Source organism: Aethalodelphis obliquidens, unplaced genomic scaffold, assembly GCF_003676395.1.
Source record: "Aethalodelphis obliquidens isolate GAN/ISIS:26980383/991018 unplaced genomic scaffold, ASM367639v1 scaffold68, whole genome shotgun sequence".
Taxonomy (NCBI): domain Eukaryota; kingdom Metazoa; phylum Chordata; class Mammalia; order Artiodactyla; family Delphinidae; genus Aethalodelphis; species Aethalodelphis obliquidens.
In genome coordinates, this window is record NW_020838012.1 from 4,037,911 (window position 1) to 4,057,792 (window position 19,882).

General features: G+C 39.2%; 1 protein-coding gene across 1 annotated transcript; it reads right to left on the minus strand.

Annotated features, from left to right (window-relative positions):
* Window positions 1-5,620: 5,620 nt before the first annotated feature.
* CA3 (carbonic anhydrase 3) lies at window positions 5,621-14,793 on the minus strand. The gene is made up of 7 exons (XM_027089781.1): window positions 14,760-14,793; window positions 13,825-14,022; window positions 11,514-11,632; window positions 9,717-9,809; window positions 8,587-8,649; window positions 7,560-7,715; window positions 5,621-6,602 (listed from the first exon to the last, which is right to left on the minus strand). Exons 1-7 carry the CDS (start codon window positions 14,791-14,793, stop codon window positions 6,483-6,485), a joined length of 783 nt encoding a protein of 260 aa, XP_026945582.1. The 3' UTR covers window positions 5,621-6,482.
* Between the last annotated feature and the right edge of the window lie 5,089 nt (window positions 14,794-19,882).

Consider the following 19,882-nt stretch of genomic DNA (forward strand, 5'->3'; position numbering starts at 1 on the left):
ATATCATTAAAATACTTCTTTAAATTAAAAAAAGTTATAGAGGCAACCAGAGATTTACACTTCTAGTTATGAATTGAGCTGCCAACTGGCAATTCCTACCCCGCTCCCCACCTGTCAAAACAGAACTTGAGTTTGATTTCTGGTAAATTCACTGCCTGAGTAAATGTTTTTCCTCAAAGAATCATCCACTATATTGTAAAGCTCCAGGTAGTAATTACAAGTGTGTGAGGATGTATGTGGTGTATATGTCTGTGTTGTTTGTGGAGGGCAGGACATTTACCTGAATTGACCATCATTTGCTTGGGTGGGGTGGAACCTGTCAGTTGAAACTCTTTACTGAATTTTCAAAAGTATCATACTTTGCCCATAACACAAGCATTTGAGTTAAAGAGTTATCTTTATTATGTATGTGGAATTGCTATGAGCACAAAGGTGAATGAAATGGAGAACTAAAATGACAAATGAGAAAATAAAGGCAAATTTATAAAAGTTCAAGCACTAGCATGAATCGTGCCAGTTAGTATCACCAGAGCCCAATGTCACAGGCTCATTGCCAACTACCTTCAGTTTGCATATTAGAAGCATGGGTGCTAAGAGATAAATACTCTGGTAGAGAATCTCCTTTTATATCTCCTAAAATATGTCTCTTCTATACTCAGTTAAATTTGCAAATGATAAAGTTTGGATACATGTAAAACTGTTTCTCTTCTGGCACCCACACTCTCTGTACAGACAAGCCTGGGTGGCTGCAATGGTAACCCCTGTTTTTCTCCAAGAACCCTTCCAGATATTAGTCACTGACCTTCCTAGGATGAGGACATAGCTCCCACCAGCTCAGGAACTTAGACTGGCATTCATTATTTTAGGACTCTCACTGCCTCTTCCATCTGTCCATCTGTCCATCCACCCGTCCATTCCTCCCTTCATTCAACAAGTACTTTTCCAGCACTGACTATGTTCCAGATAATTGTGTTAGGTACTGGGGCCTCTGTAGTATAACAAGACAGAGAAAGTCCTTACCCACCTAAAATCTCCCTGCCCCCACTACTCATCACACTTACATACACACATGTACACACCGACTTACATTACAGATACATTGATAAATAATCTTGTTACTCTTAAAATTAATTAATTCCTGGTACAAGAACCTGAGCCCTAGGTCTTCACTGGACTAAAGTTTCCGTATTGCCGACTGTCGAAATGCACCTTTTCCTGCTTAGCTCTCAGTTCTTCCCTGGCCTGGGCCTCACCTTCCATCTTCTCTGCTTGGCTTGCACAGTCTCCCTACCCATGTCAGGCCTCTTCTCTGGGGTCCTGTGTTCCATTAAACCAATCACACACACAGGAGGGAGAAGTGTGAAATCTTTGAACCCAAGTTGCACTGTATTTTCAGACACTTCCATTTGTCATATACTTTCATGGGACTCAATTGTCCTTGGGGGAATGACTTCCCTTGAACAAATGTGTTTGTAACCATCCAAATTTCAAATGAGCTGAGTGAGTAGGATAGAAATGTATGGGCATGCTGAAACAGAATATGTACATTTAATGGCCAAAATATTTTTCCTGAGCTTCCAGGCTCCTCTACCTGGGAATAATTTAAATACAAGGGAGAATCTGATTCCTCGTTTACTGCACAGAGTCGATTCTCACCTGGCTAAAATTAGTTTTTAAATCACTGGGTTTTACGCTTTTGTAGTGCACTTGGTCCCCTGTGACCGCACCGTTACACTCACTCTTACTCCTGCTGATTATCTGTGATTATCCACCTGGTCAAGTTGTCAAGTGATTGCCATTAAGTGCCTCAAATCTGAAGTAGTTAATTCGTTCTCTAGTCATTCCCTGGATCCTGGATTTTAAGCCTCGACTGTTTTATTTCCTTTTGTACAATTGAAGTTGAGTTGCCCCCAAATGGATAAACTCATCCCCCAGGATGACTTGTGCATCTTATTCAGGATTCTGATTTTATGACATGCCTAGACAAGTCCCAAATTAATTTCAAGGCAAGAGACTTCCTGTACTTACGGTGAGGATAGATTTTCCACTTCACACAGCACTCCGAGCTACTCTATCCTGCCAACATTCCAAAGTCAGCCAAACAGAGTGAACACCATAGTTCTCTCACCTCTCTATTTTGGTTTAGTTTTTGGATGTTTTGCTAATCATACATTTCCTCAGAAGGTCAGGTGCAAAGCTCTGGAATAGAAACTTCCTCCAGAAAATTTTCTGATCCCCCCCCAAATCACCCCTTCTAGCTTTGTGCTGGTTTCTAATGGAGCCACAACTTGTTTCTGCTGCTCAAAAGTATCAGGCAAGAGTTATCGCCATTGTTTTTAGAAACCATTTCCCCAATGCCAAGCACAGAGGGAACTCATTAGGGGAGCCCATTATGGTAACTAACTCCTTAGTCTTATCTAAATTGATAAGACATGGATTCATGACCTTACTCATAGAAACATCAAGAAAGAAACATGACTTTAAGTATTAAATAAGCCATTGGAATTTTTCTTGGTCAAGTAAAATTAACTTACAGAAGATAATAGTTAACTGCTGTTAAGAGTTTTATTATGTCTGGAATAAATACTCTAAGAGGTTTACATATATTAACTCATTTAATACTTAACACTCTGAGCAGGTACTTTTATCACTCAGATGAGGACAGCGAAGCATAGAGAAGTTAACCTGCCTGAGGCCACGTATTGGGGGAGTGCTGTGTACCTTATACCCAGGCCTCCAGAAGACTGAACAGGATTGTAAAATGTTCATTTCTCATTTGTCTCAGTTTTAGTGTACCAACTACTAACACACAGGCCTCACTTTTGGCTATTAAAATTCTCGGAAAGGGGCTTCTCTGGTGGCACAGTGGTTAAGAATCTGCCTGCCAATGCAGGGGACATGGGTTCAAGCCCTGGTGCAGGAAGATCGCATATGCGGTGGAGCAACTAAGCCCGTGCACCACAACTACCGAGCCTGCGCTCTAGAGCCTGCAAGCCACAACTACTGAAGCCCATGCACCTAGAGCCTGTGCTCCGCAACAAGAGAAGCCACCACAATGTGAAGCCGGTGCACCGCAACGAAGAGTAGCCTCTGCTCTCTGCAACTAGAGAAAGCTTGCGTGCAGCAACGAAGACCGAATGCAGCCAAAAATTAATTAATTAATTAATTAATTAAAAAAAAACAGATTGACCATGTGTTTTAAAAAAATATATATCAGAAATATGTAAGACTCTCACCATCTTTTCTGTTGTGGATAGATATTGATGGTTAATACTGAACATTTGGGAAAAGGAAATAGGGTATTTAGGATTTAAAAATAAAAACCCTCATTGCTCTATGAATGACATTTCATTTGTCATTTTTGTAATTATTTTGCTGTCATCTAGGGACCCAAGTGAAATTTTTTAAATGTGTTGCTGCCATCCAGTGATCTAAATGAAAATAACATGCAAACTTGATTTTGTCTTATTTGCATTTTAAGTCTTTAAGTGCTACCTTAGGGGTCATTTTAAAAAAATCATTAAATCTTCATATACTAAACTTGAAATTTTTAGAATTTCTAAAAATATGACATTTGCAGTTTTTCTTACTTCTCACTTATTCTTTGTCTGCTAAAATAGTGTATTTTGCTCATGTCCACAGTTCCTTTTTAATATCAAATAAGAGGGTATTAGAGGAGAAACTAAAATCTCATTAACTTTATTTATACATGGTATCTGATGTGGTTTTGGACCATATGTATTTCTTTTAGAACAATTTTATTTGTGCCAATTCTTATTTGAGTAACTGACATACTAATTTTTCACATCTATCCAAGCTTGTTTATAGTTGATCAATTTCACCCATATTTATTTAATTATGTAAATGATTATAGTTAGACACCAAAATCTTCAGTTTTACATGTTCTATGTAGAATACTTCCCATTCATCTACACAAGTATTCACTGATTGCACGTAAAGAATTTTGGATCAGTGGTTCTGAATAGTTATTTACCTCTTCATAAATATATTCTGTCTCCCCATTAAAGGGGTAGGAATTATGTACACCCTCTCAAAATGTAGTAATGCCCTATATTCAGTAAATTCTTATTGTTGATGCCCTATTCATAGACTTTTAAGGATATAATCATCTATTATAACACACGTCATTCAAATTAGTTTCTGCCCTTTGCTGAAGTTTTAAAATATCTGAAATGATTATATCTGAAGAACAAAAGTTGGCAGATGTGGAAACATTTTTCACCACAGCAGTTCCTAGCCATGTCCCCTCTGTAGGCTGTGTATGCCTAAAATGTAATTGTTTGGAAGACTGTGCACGATCAGGAAAATTGTCCCCCCACTGAATAAGGACACAAGTGTGGTTTCAATATTCTAATGGACATTTATAATAATTCAGCACTTTGAGTTGCAGGGAGAAGTTGAGAGGAAGTTTTAAGTTGGGTGATAATTGTGATCATTGGCAATGACTTGGATGGGGGGGGGGCAGGGAATATATGTTCTACTGGAAGGCTACCACCTGAAGCTAAAGAGATCATTTTCCAAGGAGACCCAAACTGAATGAGATGAGCAAAAAACAGTATTAGTTTTAATCCTGTGTTGTTAAAGAAGATGAGTATTTGTCCTGGGTTCATCTATGTTCATGAAATCAAATGTTTATTGAGTGCTTATCCAGTGCCAGATACCATACTAGGCAAAAAGGGGGATGTTAGTGTACAAGAGTAATGTCTGTGCCCTAATGGAGCTCATGGTCTAGGGAGATACCTTCTCTTGATTAGACATTTTTCCTTAAAACTGTTCCAGCCTGTGTAAGCTTGTGTAAGCACCATTGTAGCTAGAATTAAGTCATATGTTCCTCCACCACATAAGAGTGTACATTGGGTACATTTTTAGAGTGTTCCCAGCATTACCAAGTACCCTGAGAGAATCATTTTGTGTATTACCACTAACTGATGAAAGCTCCACACCTCCTAATTTCAAGGAGTTTAATTAATACAACCAGTTTGCACTGACCAACCTGGTTTTACTTGACCCAAGTGGTAAACCATTAAGTAACATTAGCCTCCTAGGACTCTGTCACATGACTTGACTTCCAGCATTGCAGGACTCTCCTGACCCAAGACCATTTTCATTCCTTAGGGTAATTCAATTATTGCTGCCATTTTTGAAAGTAAGTTAACATATTAGCCAGTGATGTGATAAAAGATTTATCAAAGCCACTAACTGCAAAATTAGACTTTATGTCTAAAGATATTTTTGAAGGTCCCAATGTATGGATTTTTGCATTGTTAGACTGGTGTTACCTTGATGCACATTTAAAAAAAAAATGACATAAAGGCTACAGTCTGACTTGATTCCATGCCCCTAAGTTAGCAACCATGGTACTGGTATGGACCCCAGAATCCTAAACCAACTTTGAGGCCTCTGGAAACTAGTCCACACTGTCAAATGTATGGCTACACATTCATCTTCCGGACTGCAATTTCCTTGGAAGGCCCCCAGTAATTGCTTCAGCTGCTCTACAAGGAATGTAGCTTCCAATCCAACTCAGAATTTGAGTCACTTCAGTTATAAAAACAAACTTACAATGTTCTCCCTCCTTAAAAAATACAACACTCAACTGTTTACATTCATGTCTTTATTAGTTTTGATGATCAGTACAACTGCTTTTACTTCAAGTGCAGGCATTCACTCCTGCATGTTCTAGGAATCATTAATCCCACACTCAAATTAGAAAGATATCAGAGGCAGTTTTTATTTTAATAAGCATGCAAAGATAAAAGTAGTAAAATGAAAAATAAATGGCCCTCCTTCAGGTACAGAAAAATATTAGGATAAAGTCAACATCTTTATGAAGAAAGTGTTCAAATAATGGGTCAAATATTTTTAAAAACTCCTAGTCCGTGTATTTTACTTTCATTGATAATCAAAACCAGGCAATCTTTACAGTAGTTGAAATGTTAATAAGTGATGGACCTCTTATTGGTTTTCTTTAAAGGTTAAAACACATCATCATCTCAATTCTTGGTATCCACAGTCATTTTAATTTCTGGCTTATGCTGAATTGCTATACGATCTTCAGACACCTCTACCCCCACGTATATAATTACTCATTATTTCTTTAAGATGGATAACTCATAACATGAAAAGAGTAAACTGAAGTTCTGTGAAATTTAAGATGACACCAAAACGGTGCCCAACAGCCATTTTTCTCTACCTTTCCTCTTCCAACTCTGTTTCTTCTTCTTTGAAACCTTACTAGAAATGTTGTTTTTACAGGAAAGGTGATTATTAAAAAGGCCAAATGCTTTCATATTAGATCTTGTCAATAGTTAATTCCGGTTTCTTGGTGATCACATCTCTCATCTTCATTGCTTGGTATGGAAAAGTGAAATATACTTGGAGTAAGAAGCACCAAAAGGAGACAAGGAACCAAACTCTGCAGTGTAGGTTTCCTTTCCTGAAGAGGGCAAGCTCCAGCAGCCTCATTTGAAGGAGGCCTTCACTACCCTGCCTTTGACAGGCTGTGGAGGGCGCCAGTTCCTCACCAGGGGCACCGGGGGCTCATTTTCCGCGCTGGAGTAGAGGCTCCGCAGCTTGGCCATCTGCAAGGGGCGAGGGAAGGCTGTCAGCGTGACATTCGGACAAAGTGGACACATTAAGCGTGTGACAAAGAGTTAGAAATCGTCAGCTTTCTAAACAAGCAAACTACAAAACTTGTCTCCAATGTGCAGTGAGAGTTATTTGGTTCTGAGTAACAAAAACCTTTTTTTTTTTTTTCTTTTAAATTTGTAAAAACACTTTTCTTCCTTTTATACAGGACCACCATACCCTCTGGTCAAAACCTTTTCCTCCTGAATTCTGAAACAATTATTTTAATTCGACAGATCAGTATGAAATCTATCCCTTATGTAGGAATGGAAGACAGTGCAAACAATAAGCTCAACTGGCCCTTCATTGCATAAGTTAATGAAGTCAATTTACATGAACACTTAGAAGGGAGGCCTGAGGAGAGAGGTCCAAGGTGTTGAAAGCAGACAGACTGGAGGTGCAATCTCAGATCCTGCCCTTGGCTGTGTGATCATGAGCAAACTGCTTAACCTATCTGAGCCTCAACCTACTTAGCTGTAACACTGGGGAACCAGTATACACCTCACAAGGATGTTCAATCCCTTCCACCAGCATCTTCTCCCCAGACCTGTATTTACCATTCCATCTCCTAAACAGGGCTCAGTATTTGGGAGTTCTCCAAATTAGCAAAGTCTAACTCATATGGATCTGTACCCTTCAGTGTTTCTAGAGCACAAACTTGGGCATTGTTCAGCATCACCACCACCTTTAAATGTTTTTGCATTTAGCCTGGTACCCTTTGGAAGTTGAGTTTTAGAAAGTTAAACAGGCTGATCGTAATTAACCGGGGCAAACTATGAAGCCTCCAGTCGCAGAGCTGTTTGGTAAGCATCTACTGCTTTATATTTTCAGTTTAGCGTCTGTATCTCACAGAGCCCGCCGGCGACGGTAAGTCAGCGTGCTCTCAAAGCCGGCCCGCGGCCGCCGCTCACCTGTTCGTGGCTCACGGTGATCGGCTCCTTCAGCAGGAGCCACACGATGCACTCCTCGCAGGGCGGCGTGGTGAAGGAGCCGTGGTAGGTCCAGTAGTCTCGGCAGGCGGGGAACAGGCAGGACGGGTCGAAGTTCGGGAAGGGCGCCTCCTTGCCCTGGGAGACAGCGGGACCCAGCGCGGTGAGCGGGCGCATGCGCATCGCCTGCCGCAGCGTCTCACCGTTTGGGGAGAATGGATTTCAAATGCAATAGAGAAAACGGAGCTTGTGAACAAGTATGTGCCTTTCAGAAATAAAGGGCAGATAGGGGAGGCCGGTTTGCATGGTATGACTTTGCCACAGCCGATTTTATTCCTTATTCACTCTAGGTAGCACTATAAATCTATCATTTCTCAAGAAAAAGGACAAACTCATTCTAAACTGTAACAGAGATATTTCATACAAGTTAATGCTGTGGTTCTCGATGATACAAAACAGGCTTGCATTTTTATTAAATATCATACTCAGAATACTTACTTTCTCTGGTGGTAAAACTATAAAGCGTTTGATTAGAACAGAAAGAATTAAAGTGAGTCTGCTAAGTAGAAGAATCTACTGTTAAGATTTAAAATATACAGGTGCCACCCAGGAGAGAAAGGGAAACACTAGGACCCAAACATTTGGTACCTCTGCATGTGTGTAAGTGTATGTGTGTGTGTGTGTGTGTGTGTGTGTGTGTGTGTGTGTGTGTGTGTTGGGAAGGGGAACACCACTCAACTTCTCTCTCAAACACTTCGTTAAAAATATAGTTATCTGACAGGTTGACTATGAAGATTAAATAAACGTATGTATGTGAAACTGCTCTAAAATCTATAAACCATAAAAATATACATACAATTATAATAGCATTTGCTTTCATATGTATGCTTAGCATATTCATCAAACTTACTAACAGATTTTAGGTGAAAGAAATACACTTGAAAATGTAAAAAGAAAAAATTGACATACCCTGCTTTTATGTTCTGGGAGGGAAAATGATTTTTTTTACCTTCGTCTTAATTTTGTCCAGCGCATCAAGTAGCAGCTGGAACTCGTGTTTCTCATGTCCTATCTGTAAAAAAACAAAGAAAAGAAAAAGAAAACCAACAACTATATTTTTCTCTTCTCCATAATTTAAGATTGTCTTAAAAACTAATTTTAATCCATCCATCTACCACTAGTGTTTATAAATCTGTCAGAATATCTTGTACTAAGCAAAAACATAAGTTTATTTCCCCCCCCCAAGATTTTAGAGTATATATTTTCCGAACTAAACTTAGACTCCAGACCTCTGAAGTACAAAACCACAAATTACATGTTGACTTACATCTATGTCCTCGACCTTCTCTGTGAAGTCAGTCTACTTTCCTTTTTAATAGAATTAGAGGTAGGATGGACTCAATGTATCTAAAACTAAACTCATTGTCTTTCTGCTCAGACCCACTCCACTTCCTGTAGTACTGTGTTCAAGCACTGAAAATGACCCAATGAATTCAGAACATAAAACAAATTAGGTCATTCAAAAAGAAAGAAGCTAGATTTTCACCTCTGGCTTAAAATCTAGATTATGTTAGCACTAAATTCATGTGTTAATGACACTAAGTCCTCTCTAAACCAAGCCTGGCTCAACAACACACACATTCCATGTGCTATCTTAGCCTGGGATCATGTGAGTGGTGGCCACCCTAAGCCGAGTGGATGTCCAGCCAGGGACTCGGCATCACAGACGTTCCCAACATTGGCTTTTCTGGTTTCCCCTGCAATTGACGTGGAGTAGCAGGAAGGGGTAATGAACAATGCTGCCCTTGCCCTCACTGCCACTGAAATAAGCTTCTTCAAAGGCTCCATCTCCACTGCCCCTACACACACACCACACACATACACACACGCACACACACACACATACATCCTGCATCTTGAGAAAATTTAGAAGTGCTAGGGGTACTGAAGTATGGCAAAAGTTACTCTTCTAAGGGAGAGCAAAAAATTTTGATCTGATCTTAACAGAAATATCTTGACTAGTTGAATGAATACTGGAATTCATTCCTCTCTCCCCTTTAAATAAAAGGAGGGAGTAAAACTTCAGCATTGATAAGGAACTAAACTTTGTAAAAAATATATGGTCAATTTTTACCTTACCTTCAGAAAAATGCCAACAACAGCTACACCATCAGGTTGCTTCAGAGCACTTCCAAAACTGTTATACTTTGAATTCCAGTGAACCAAATGAAGCTGAAACCATAGAACAGAGGTTATGAGGTAAATTCCCCAAATAAGGAAATAAGTATAAAATTATTCACAATAAACCCAATAATTATACAGTCTTAAGGTTGCTGAACACTCTCACAGAAGTTGACAGAATTCTAAAAATTAACATGCAATATTTTGGTAAGACTTTTAATGGTTCAAATTAAAAGTTATGATAGGTAGAATCGGTGAAAACTGAACTTTCGTTAAACCAATTCAAAATATTATTTTAGTTGTGTATAACATTAGTCCTTTTTCTGACCAAATCAAACAGTGAAACACAGAGTTATAAACAGGAATCTGCTAGCATTCTAAAGTCACAATTAACTGGGAAGTAGGAGAGGAAAAATAAGGGGACAAATTCTTACGTGTCTTCATGCCTCTCTCCTTTCAGCAACAAATGGTCTAGAACCGGGTGGTAACCTTACCTTAATAATGTTAAGGTGATAACATAGACACTAGTTAAATTAGTCAAAATTTTCACATTGCATTATATAGAATGGCAAGAGAATACAATAGTTCATGACAATTTAGAAGTATTTTATTCAAGACCAAAAGTGTGAGATAATCCCACATGTAAAGACCAAACTGCAAGCCTTGCCCACATTTATAAGGAATATACTAAACTTTCCCCATTTGTGGGGGAAGATGTCTGGAAGGCATTCTCAATTAACTTATCCTGTCACTGGCTGTCTAGATGGGCTGTAGAGAAATGATCACAGGGAAGTACTTCGGGTCTCCTATGGTTTAGTTTAACTGTTTAGTCAAATTTAGTTAGGCTGCCTAATGATGCTGCCTAAATGAGTGTCCACAAGTGGCTCCAAGGTTTCTGTCTCAGCTCCTATGGTTGACCAGAGTCTGCCTCTGGAAGAGTTTGGCAGTACAAATGGAACTATCCTCACTTCCAGGGCATTTGTCACCCCTTATAGGCTTGGCTTTATACAGAGAACATGCAGGAGGCTTGTCTTATTTCCTTGTAATTTGATGCCTTCCTTTAATGGGTTAACTGGAACAGAGAGTAGTATTTGTTCATATTAAATTGTGTGTATCTGTATCTAGCTATCTCTGTATAAGTACATATGTACATATAAAAACATACACACACATATGCACACCCTTCATTAAGAGACTAGAGCATGAGCATTAGCCAGAATTACTAAGTGCTATTTTTAAAGCACCACAGTCTTGTAAAAGAGGCAGCTTAGAGCACTGGGCAGGATGATGAACTATGAAGCCAATCGGCATAAGGTAGAGCACAGGTCTAGCACTCATGCGCTGTGTGACTTTGTTATGTAACCTTCCTGTGCCTCAGTTTCCTTGTCTGTAGCCCATCTCATAGTGTGCTGAGAGGATCAAATGAATTAGTACTTGTAGGCACTTAATAAGTATTAGCTACCATTATCTTTTCAGTTCCAGTCAGGTCCCTGGCTTTTTAAACATTATTATTATTAAGCTGCTATCCAATTTCTAAATACAACCTTGAAATTCTTCACGCACGACACTAACTCACCTACACTCTCTTAACTGTCTAACCTAGAATGTTTGGCAGCTTCAGTTTATGCTAAACTATTGCAGCTCTTTTCATAACTACAGGCTTGAAGCAAACGCATTGGATGCTATTCTGTCATTATTGTTGTTTTCAGTTTTCACTGGGTGAGATCCAGAGTAAGTAACGGCAATTCCTCCTACCTCCGCTGCGTACTTGACTCCATCCACGCTGTGCTCAGAGCCGTGATCATCCGAGGAGCCCCAGTGAAGATGAAACTGGCGAAGCCGGTAGGGTGCAGTGAGAGGACCACCTCTCAGCACTGTGATTCAGAGAAGCTAGGTCAGCAGTGAACTCACACTTCTTTTACAGAGCCCTGCCTTAAACAGCCCTTATAGCCTAAGCTTTATGGGCTGGGCTGATGGTGCCATTCCCAAGCACACTGGTCTCTTTCTCACAAAGTCAAGTCTTGGGATATATCAAAATAAATGCTTTCTCTTCTCTGTCCTTCTGATTTTGTTTGCTTGTTTGATTATTTTTTAAATGTCAATTTAACATGTATGAAAATAAAATTAAAACAGGAGATGGGCAATGAAAACAAGCAAAGCACAGGTCTGTTGTGTGGGTGCATTGGAGAGAACAGGATAGCTGAGAGCCAGGCAGACTTAGGTTCCAATCCCGGCCCCATCCCTTGCTAGTTGTGTGATCTCAGGCAAATTGCTAAACTCCTCTGAACCCATTTCTGCATCTCTCTGAAGGTGATAATAATACTGACCTTTCAGAGCTGCTGTGAGGATTAAATGAGATTAAGGGCTTTAAACTGCTCATCACAGTGCCCAGCACAGTCATCACTGAACAAATGTGAATTCCTTCTCCATGTCTTGCCTCACTACACTTTTCTTTAGTACTACAGGCAAGAGCTCTCATCCATGTCTAATTCAGACTGTGTTTACTCAAATGAGATGAAATGGAAAATTCAGAAGTTTCCCAGGGAATCAATCAATGTGGGCCCCTAAACAAGATGATTCTCTATAGCATGAATGTGAGTTTGCTGTCCAAATACCTCAACCTGGCACTTAACTTGGTTCCACTTCATTCAGCCTGGGGAGTGATTTAGAAGTTCAAATATTTTCTAAAGGATATTGGAAACTATACAGAAACCCTAAAATCAAAATTTAGCAACATAAGCTAGATCAAAATAAAATTCAGAGCGTAGCTATTCTAGAAAAGATTGACCAACTGTTGGTGCTGAAATGGCACACTGAAAGCCATAGTATAGGTCTAAAACAATAGAACAAGGCTTGTATAAGCTTGGTCATGTAGGAATGAGTGGTTTGATTAACTGCATTTTTTTCTATCCAACCACTAGGAACAGTTATCATTTGGTCATATGAGTCCAATTTATTAGGATGAATTATATGAAGTTGTCAATAGTCAATCATTTTTGCTTACAAAAAGTCATTTTCATGTGATCCAACCTAACAGATGCTGTTTAATTTTGTTACTAATCCTTCAGAATGGAACTTGATTTAAATGGAGAAGAGAAATAAAGTAGCAGATACCAACGAGATTATTGTTTAAGAAATATATTTTTATGATATTCCTTACCTGGAACCTGCTAGTAGGTAGAAATTATAACTATTACTCTTTAGCTACAATATCATTGAGAATATTCATTCCTATACATCAGTAAGGATAATTTTAATTTTTTTACAAATGTGGTTATAGGAAAATGTATTACTGTATATCAAGCACCAAAATGCTAAAGGTAGATTCTTACTTCATTCACAGTGAAATAAAGCATTTCTAATTAGCCTTCTTTTATTTCATTGATTTGCTTAATAGTGTAGGTGAAATAAAGAGATTTTTTTTTAAACATGAGATTTTTCATTTTCACACAAATACAAATCACAACTCAAGGAGAAATTGTCAGATTCTTCAAAAACACTCACCAAAATGTTTAGTCAGATGAACCCCACTGAAGCATTGAAGGCAAGTCTTCTTGATTCATACAGTGGGTCTACTCTCTCCCCTGGATTGGCCCCTACCCACACAGCAGAGGAAGAGAGTACCTACTTGGTTTCTTTGCTATGTTCCTTGCTCTGTAGAATAGAATCTGTGCCACTTTGGGGACTGGGAGCCTTGCTCTCCAGGCCTTGGTTAGGAAGCAGAAAACCCTTCAGGTGTAGACCATCAGAGCCTGAAGAACACTCATTTGGACTCATTACCATCACCTCCCTATCAAGCTTCATTTCAGGAATGCATTGCCAACTTTTAGCTTGGGCATGGGGCCATTTTGTAGCAGCCTGGGTGACCAGCATTAGAGAGTGAGACATCCCTCTTCTATGTATAAACATAATTCTTCAAGACTAGAGCAAAGTTAAATGTCATCTCCTTTTTCAGAGAAGAAGTGCACCCCGCTTCCCACCAATTCTGTTGCTGTGTCATAAATCACATTTTGCCAATATGGACGTTGAAAATGGTCACATGTCTCTACCTAAGTGTGATACTTACTTGACCTGTCATAAGTATCATCAAACACAACCCTGCAGGTCTTCCCATTGTTCAGGATGGTCTTGGCAGAGCCGGGGTCATAAGATGCTGACCATGGCTTCAGGGAAGAGTCGTGCTTGATGTCTTTAGTGTGCAATTCAATGGGCGACTGGTTGTCTCCCTTGGCAATCGGGTAAAGTTCATGCCAGTGGTCAGGACCTGGGAAATCAAATTGAAGGGATTTATTTATTTGGTGGCACAATCCAAGCCCTCTAAGTGACTAAACCAGCAAAATACACAGAGGCTAGCCAGTGATTATGAAAAGGTCTTGTATATCAGATTGGGCAATACAAGGCTTAGTGTTTAAGACCTGTTCATAGTTTTGTTAATAGTGTACCTGGAGACTGTATTTAACTCCGTGTATTTCCTCAAATTTTCCATGTATTTGCTCAAATATAGCCTCAGAGCCTTATTTTTGAAGTGGACTTCATCACATTTTACCAATGCCATCTTCTGTCATATAGCTGGAATAAAATAACACTGACCCTAAGTAGATTTCAGAGCATATCCATATTCCTTTTCCCATGGGTAGGCAAGAGCTGCAGGCAGAGCAGCTTAGACCAATACCAGGCTCAGAGAGGTTAAGTGCTTGCCCAGTACATGGAGAAGGGGACAGTGAGAACTGGCCCTCGGTGGTCTGACTTCTCCGTCAGAGGCACTGTGATCTGGGCTAGTTACCGAACCTCTCTGCGCTTGAGTTTCCTCCAATGGGAGTAATAACAGCTCCACACCACGGAGAACTAAATCAGATATAAAGTAAAAGGGTCAGCAGTGTTTGGCACTCAGGAAGTGCTCGGTAAATGTTAGTTTCCATCGACTCCACCGCACTTGCTGGAGTTGCGCACTTTCTGAGCAGCACCATCCCGGACTGACCGGGAGCCGCTGCCCACACTCACCGTTGTGGTCGGCGTAGCCCCACTCCTTGGCCATGGTCGTTTTCTTGGGCACTGGACGGCTGCTGCCTTCTCTCCTCCGCGGTGCACAGTCCCTGCGAGCCCTCACCTTTTATATAGGTCCCCCCACACTTGCATGGCCTTATTAGGTCAGCGACGGTGGGGTGGGGGGCTAAACAGGATTGGGGTGGTATTTGGGAGGCGGAGTGGGAAAGCCAATGAATTCCAAGAGCTGGACAGCTGTCGGGGTGGGGGAGATGGGCGGAGGGCATCCTTCCCCTTCCTCCCCTCCCCCTCCCCTCCCCTCCCCCCTCCCCCTCCCCTCCCCTCCCCTCCCCTCTCCGGGGAAGCGCTTCTCCTGGCCCTTCTATTCCTCCCTCCCCGCTCCTAAAGCTGCACGGCTCTCTAACCCCGCGCGCCGCTGTGCAGAAATACCGGCGACTTTCGCCTCCTCCTCTCCTCCCTCCCTCCCTCCCTCCCTCCTCCAAGCTTTTTTTTTTTTTTTTCCTTTGGTAAGGGGGGATGGGGCGTGGTAGTTGTGCTTAGCCTCCAACTAAAATCTGCACCCCGCCGGCACTTGCAGCCTCTCTTAGAAGTTGCTTTTAGCGCAGGCTGCCCGTCTGGCTGCGGTCTCCAGATGCTTCTGCGGGTTGATTTCGCTCCAGCGATCCGGTTTCGGTGGCTGGAAAGAACACGTTTGTTTGCCTGACCCATGTTTGACTCCCTTGCAGGCAAACTGTAAAATCCTAGCAGCAAAGGATGGGAAGAAAGAGGCCGGAGGGCAGGCTCTCTAACTCTGTTATTCTTGAGAGATTGACGATGCCAGATCCCTGGAACCACACCAGACAGCATTTCTTAACCTCATGGGTCCCTTTGGTCCTCAGGACTCCGAGGGCTGGGTCTCGGGAATCGGGGAGAGATCTGGATGCAGGTTACCGCAGAGCAGGAGCCTGATTTACCGACTGCGTGAGCTGTAAGTCTGCTCACGAAAAGTCGAGAACCTTCTGGGTTGTTGGAAGGCCACGAACATAAAGTGAGCAATATTGTGTAAAACGTATGACCTCATTTTCCAAGACATAATGAAAGACTGGAAGAAAAGAGAGAGGAAAGTTTTCCAGAATTGCTTTGTATTTTTTTTCTCCCCCTCCCAAGTTGTTTTATAGTACGATAACCCACACAAAAGGAGAATAGAACTGGAATATCCAGTGTGCACATGTCGAAGATATCTTTTTAAATGTCTGGTTGTAGTTCACACTGCAGAACCAGTGTAGTAGATATTTACAGTTTTAAGAATATATAAAAATTTTTCTTTGTTCCAGGTCAGTATTAATTTTATTTCTAAAAAAGACAGCAAGAAGAGATAAGCCTAATTCCAGTGCTGTCTTGAACAAGGTTGTGATATACATTTTCTTAATTACTTTGACTTTTATTGATGTTAGGTTTTTGCATTTGGGGATTACAAAACTTGAAAAGGAAATCTCTCATCACGGTAAAGATAGCTCATCCCCAAGGCATGTGGAATGACTAACCACACTCATAACCTGGACGCCAGGGGAGTCACTCCCCAGCGTATTTTTGTGACCAGGGATTATTTGATCCACACAATAGCGATGTGGAATCAAGAACTGAGATGGTTTGGAAAATCCAAGCAAACAGCAATGCAAATACCCTTAGACTCTGAGCTCAAATATGTCAGTGTTGGATTAGAAAGGCTACTGAGTTGGCATATCTGGGCCATTTTTCTGCTTCACTGTGATAGTGTGCTGCTGTAGTTTGTGATTAATAGAGGTTATATTCTGCATAATTATTTGTATTAGTAAACTACGATCCTGTGCCAATTCACGAAATTGTTTCCATCTCTCTTTTTCTGCTATATGTGTTTAGAAGATTGGTAACTAAATTTCATGTTATTTGATACAGTAATGATACAGATAAAGTTTTTAAATAAAGTCTTTATACCAAGCAAGGCCAACAATCCAGGAATTCATCATATTGTTACTATTTATGCATAGAGTTTTAAAATGAGTTGTCATTAATTAAAATTTTAAAAAGACTGCAAAATAATAAATTAAACACTTGCACAGTAGCACATAATTTCACATAAACACTAGTTAGAATTTGCAAAGTGAAATGTATAATAGGTTTGGGCTTGTGGTCTTGAAAACTAATGTTGGTTTTTTCATTGTACTTTCTCGTGAGAGTTAATCAAAATTGGAATTTCAAGACAGTTTATATCATGTCATTTTAGACCATAATATATTTTTCAGAAACCCCAAATTAATCATCTGCATCTTAATTGATTTACTCCAGCATGTTTGTCTATAAATTTCAAAATTCCCTGTTAACAGAGCAAAGAGAAAAATCTAAATTTTGTCCAAGACACTGAGATTTCTGGAGTTGAAAACTGTTAGGTATACACTGAGAAAAATAATGCCAGAAAAAGAGCTACAAATTATCCCTTAGCATGTACATAGTATTTCTCTTAGTACTATTATTGGAAAGTTGATGTATTGGGCAATTTGTAAGATTTATCCCCCAAATGAGTGTGTTCATACAGAGAAAGGAAGAGAGAGAGAGAGAGAGAGAACAGAGTAATCAAGGAAGATAATTTGGATAAATAAAATTATTGGGAGGAGGGAGTGTCTGAATGTAGAAGTTTGAGGTGGTATGTTAAAATTATAAACTCGAAAGATCTAAGTTGATAAAATTTAGACATATTTTTACTCTCGATTTGGCATTTTATTTTGCAAGATGCTAGGTAATATAACCAAGTCAAATCTTCTGCAAGTTGATACATTTCGTGTTTATAGTGCATCAGAAACAAACAAAAGAAGTGTGAAATTGCCTATTTATTCACCTCTGCGATCAAAGCATAAATTAGGATTTGAAGTAATTACATAATTATGCTTAAATATCTTATATGTTATAGGGATATGTATTTTCTACCACATTTTTATTTTCAGAGAACAAATTCTGGGATACAAATGTAAATATGGCTAATAAAAAATCAAAAAAAATAATTTTTGGCCTTCAGTTTATCTCTTTTTTAATTTATTTTTTATTGAGGTAACATTGGTTTATAACATTATGTAAGTTTCATGTGTACATCCTTACATTTCTAATTCTTTTTTAAAATTGAAGTATAGTTGATTTACAATATTATATTAGTTTCAGGTGTACAACTCAATATTTTCAGATGTATAATATTTTTATAGATTATACTCCATTTAAAATCATTATAAAATATCAGCTATATTCTCTCTGTTGTACAATATATCCTTGTAGCTTATTTATTTTAGACATAGTAGTTTATACCTCTTAATGCCCTATCCCTATCTTGCTCCTCACCCATTCCTTTTCCCCAATGGTAACCACTCGTTTGATCTCTATATCTGTGAATCTGTTTCTGTTTTGTAAATTCGTTTCCTTTATTTTTTAGAGCTCACATATAAGTGATAACACACAGTGTTTGTCTTTGTCTGATTTATTTTACTAAGCATAATACCCTTTAGGTCCATCCATGTTGTTGCAAATGGCAGAATTTCATTCTTTATTATGGCTGAGCAGCATTCCATTGTGTGTGTGTGTGTGTGTGACACATCTCTTTATCCATTCATCTGTTGATGGACACTTAGATTGCTTTCATATCTTGGCTATTGTAAGTAACGCTGCTATGAATATTGGGCTGCGTGCATCTTTTCAAAGTAATGCTTTAATTTTCCTCATATATGTACCCAGGAGTGGAATTGCTGGATCATATGGTAGTTCTATTTTTAGTTTTTTGAGGAAATTCCATACTGTTTCCCACAGTGGCTGCACCAGTTTACATTCCAACCAGCAGTGTACTTGGGTTCGCTCTTCTCTATATCCTTGCCAAACATTTGTTATTTGTACTTTTCGATGCTAGCCATTCTGACAGGAGTGAAGTGATATGTTCTTATGATTTTGATTTCCATTTCTCTAATGATTAGTAATGTTGAGCACCTTTTTGTGTGCCTGCTGCACATCTATATACCTTCTTTGGAAAAATTCAGTTCTTCTGCCCATTTTTTAATCAGGTTGTTTGGTTTTTTGATATTGAGTTGTATGAGCTGTTCATATATTTTGGATATTAACCCTTTATTGGACATATCATTTGCAAATATTTTCTCCCATTCAGTAGGTTGTCTTTTTGTTTTGTTGAAGTTTCCTTTTCTGCGCAAAGATTTCAAGTTTGATGAGGTCCCATTTGCTTATTTTTGCTTTTTGTTTTCATTGCCTTAGGAGATAGAGCCAAAAATATTGCTATGATTTTTGTCAAAGAGTGTTCTACCTATGTTTTCTTCTAGGAGTTTTGTAGTTTCTGGTCCTCCATTTAGGTCTTTAATCCATTTTGAGGTTTTCGGTTTTGTGAGCGTTTTTTTGTATATGTTATGAGAAAAATTTCTAATTTCATTCTTTTATTGTAGCTGTCCAATTTTCCCAGCACCACTTATTGAAGAGACTGTCTTTTCTCCATTGTATATTCTTGTCTCTTTTGTCATAGATTAATTGACAATAGGTGTGTGGGTTTATTTCTGGGCACTCTCTACTGTTCCATTGATCTATGTATCTGTTTTTGTGTCAGTACCATACTGTTTTGACAACTTTGTAATATAGTCTAAAGTCAGGGAGCATGATACCTCCAGCTCAGTTTTTCTTTCTCAAGATTGCTTTGGCTATTTGGAGTCTTTTGTGGTTCCCTGTAAATTTTAGGATTATTGTTCTAGTCTGTGAAAATGTCATGGGTATTCTGATAGGGATTGCATTAAATCTGTTGATTGCTTTGGGTAGTAATGACAGTTTAACAATATTAATTCTTCTAATCCATAAACATGGGATACCTTTCCATTTATTTGTGTCATCTTCAATTTCCTTCATCAGTGTCTTATAGTTTTCAGAGTAGAAGACTTTCACCTCCTTGGTTAAGTTTATTCCTAGGTATTTTATTCTATTGATACAATTTCAAACAGAATTATTTTCTTGTTTTCTCTTTCTGAGAGTTCACTTTTAGTGTATAGAAAAGCAACTGATTTCTGTATATTAATCTTGTATCCTGCAACTTTGCTGAATTCATTGATTAGTTCTTATAGTTTTTGGGTGGAGAC

Bases quoted from the DNA above. Each gene is read 5' to 3' on its own strand.
- CA3 (XM_027089781.1), bottom strand. From the start codon at position 14,793: ATGGCCAAGGAGTGGGGCTACGCCGACCACAACG. The intron at 9,810-11,513 runs GTAGGAGGAATT...CTATGGTTTCAG, and splicing joins GAGTCAAGTACGCAGCGGAG to CTTCATTTGGTTCACTGGAA. The intron at 6,603-7,559 runs GTGAGCGGCGGC...CGCCCCTTGCAG, and splicing joins TCACCGTGAGCCACGAACAG to ATGGCCAAGCTGCGGAGCCT.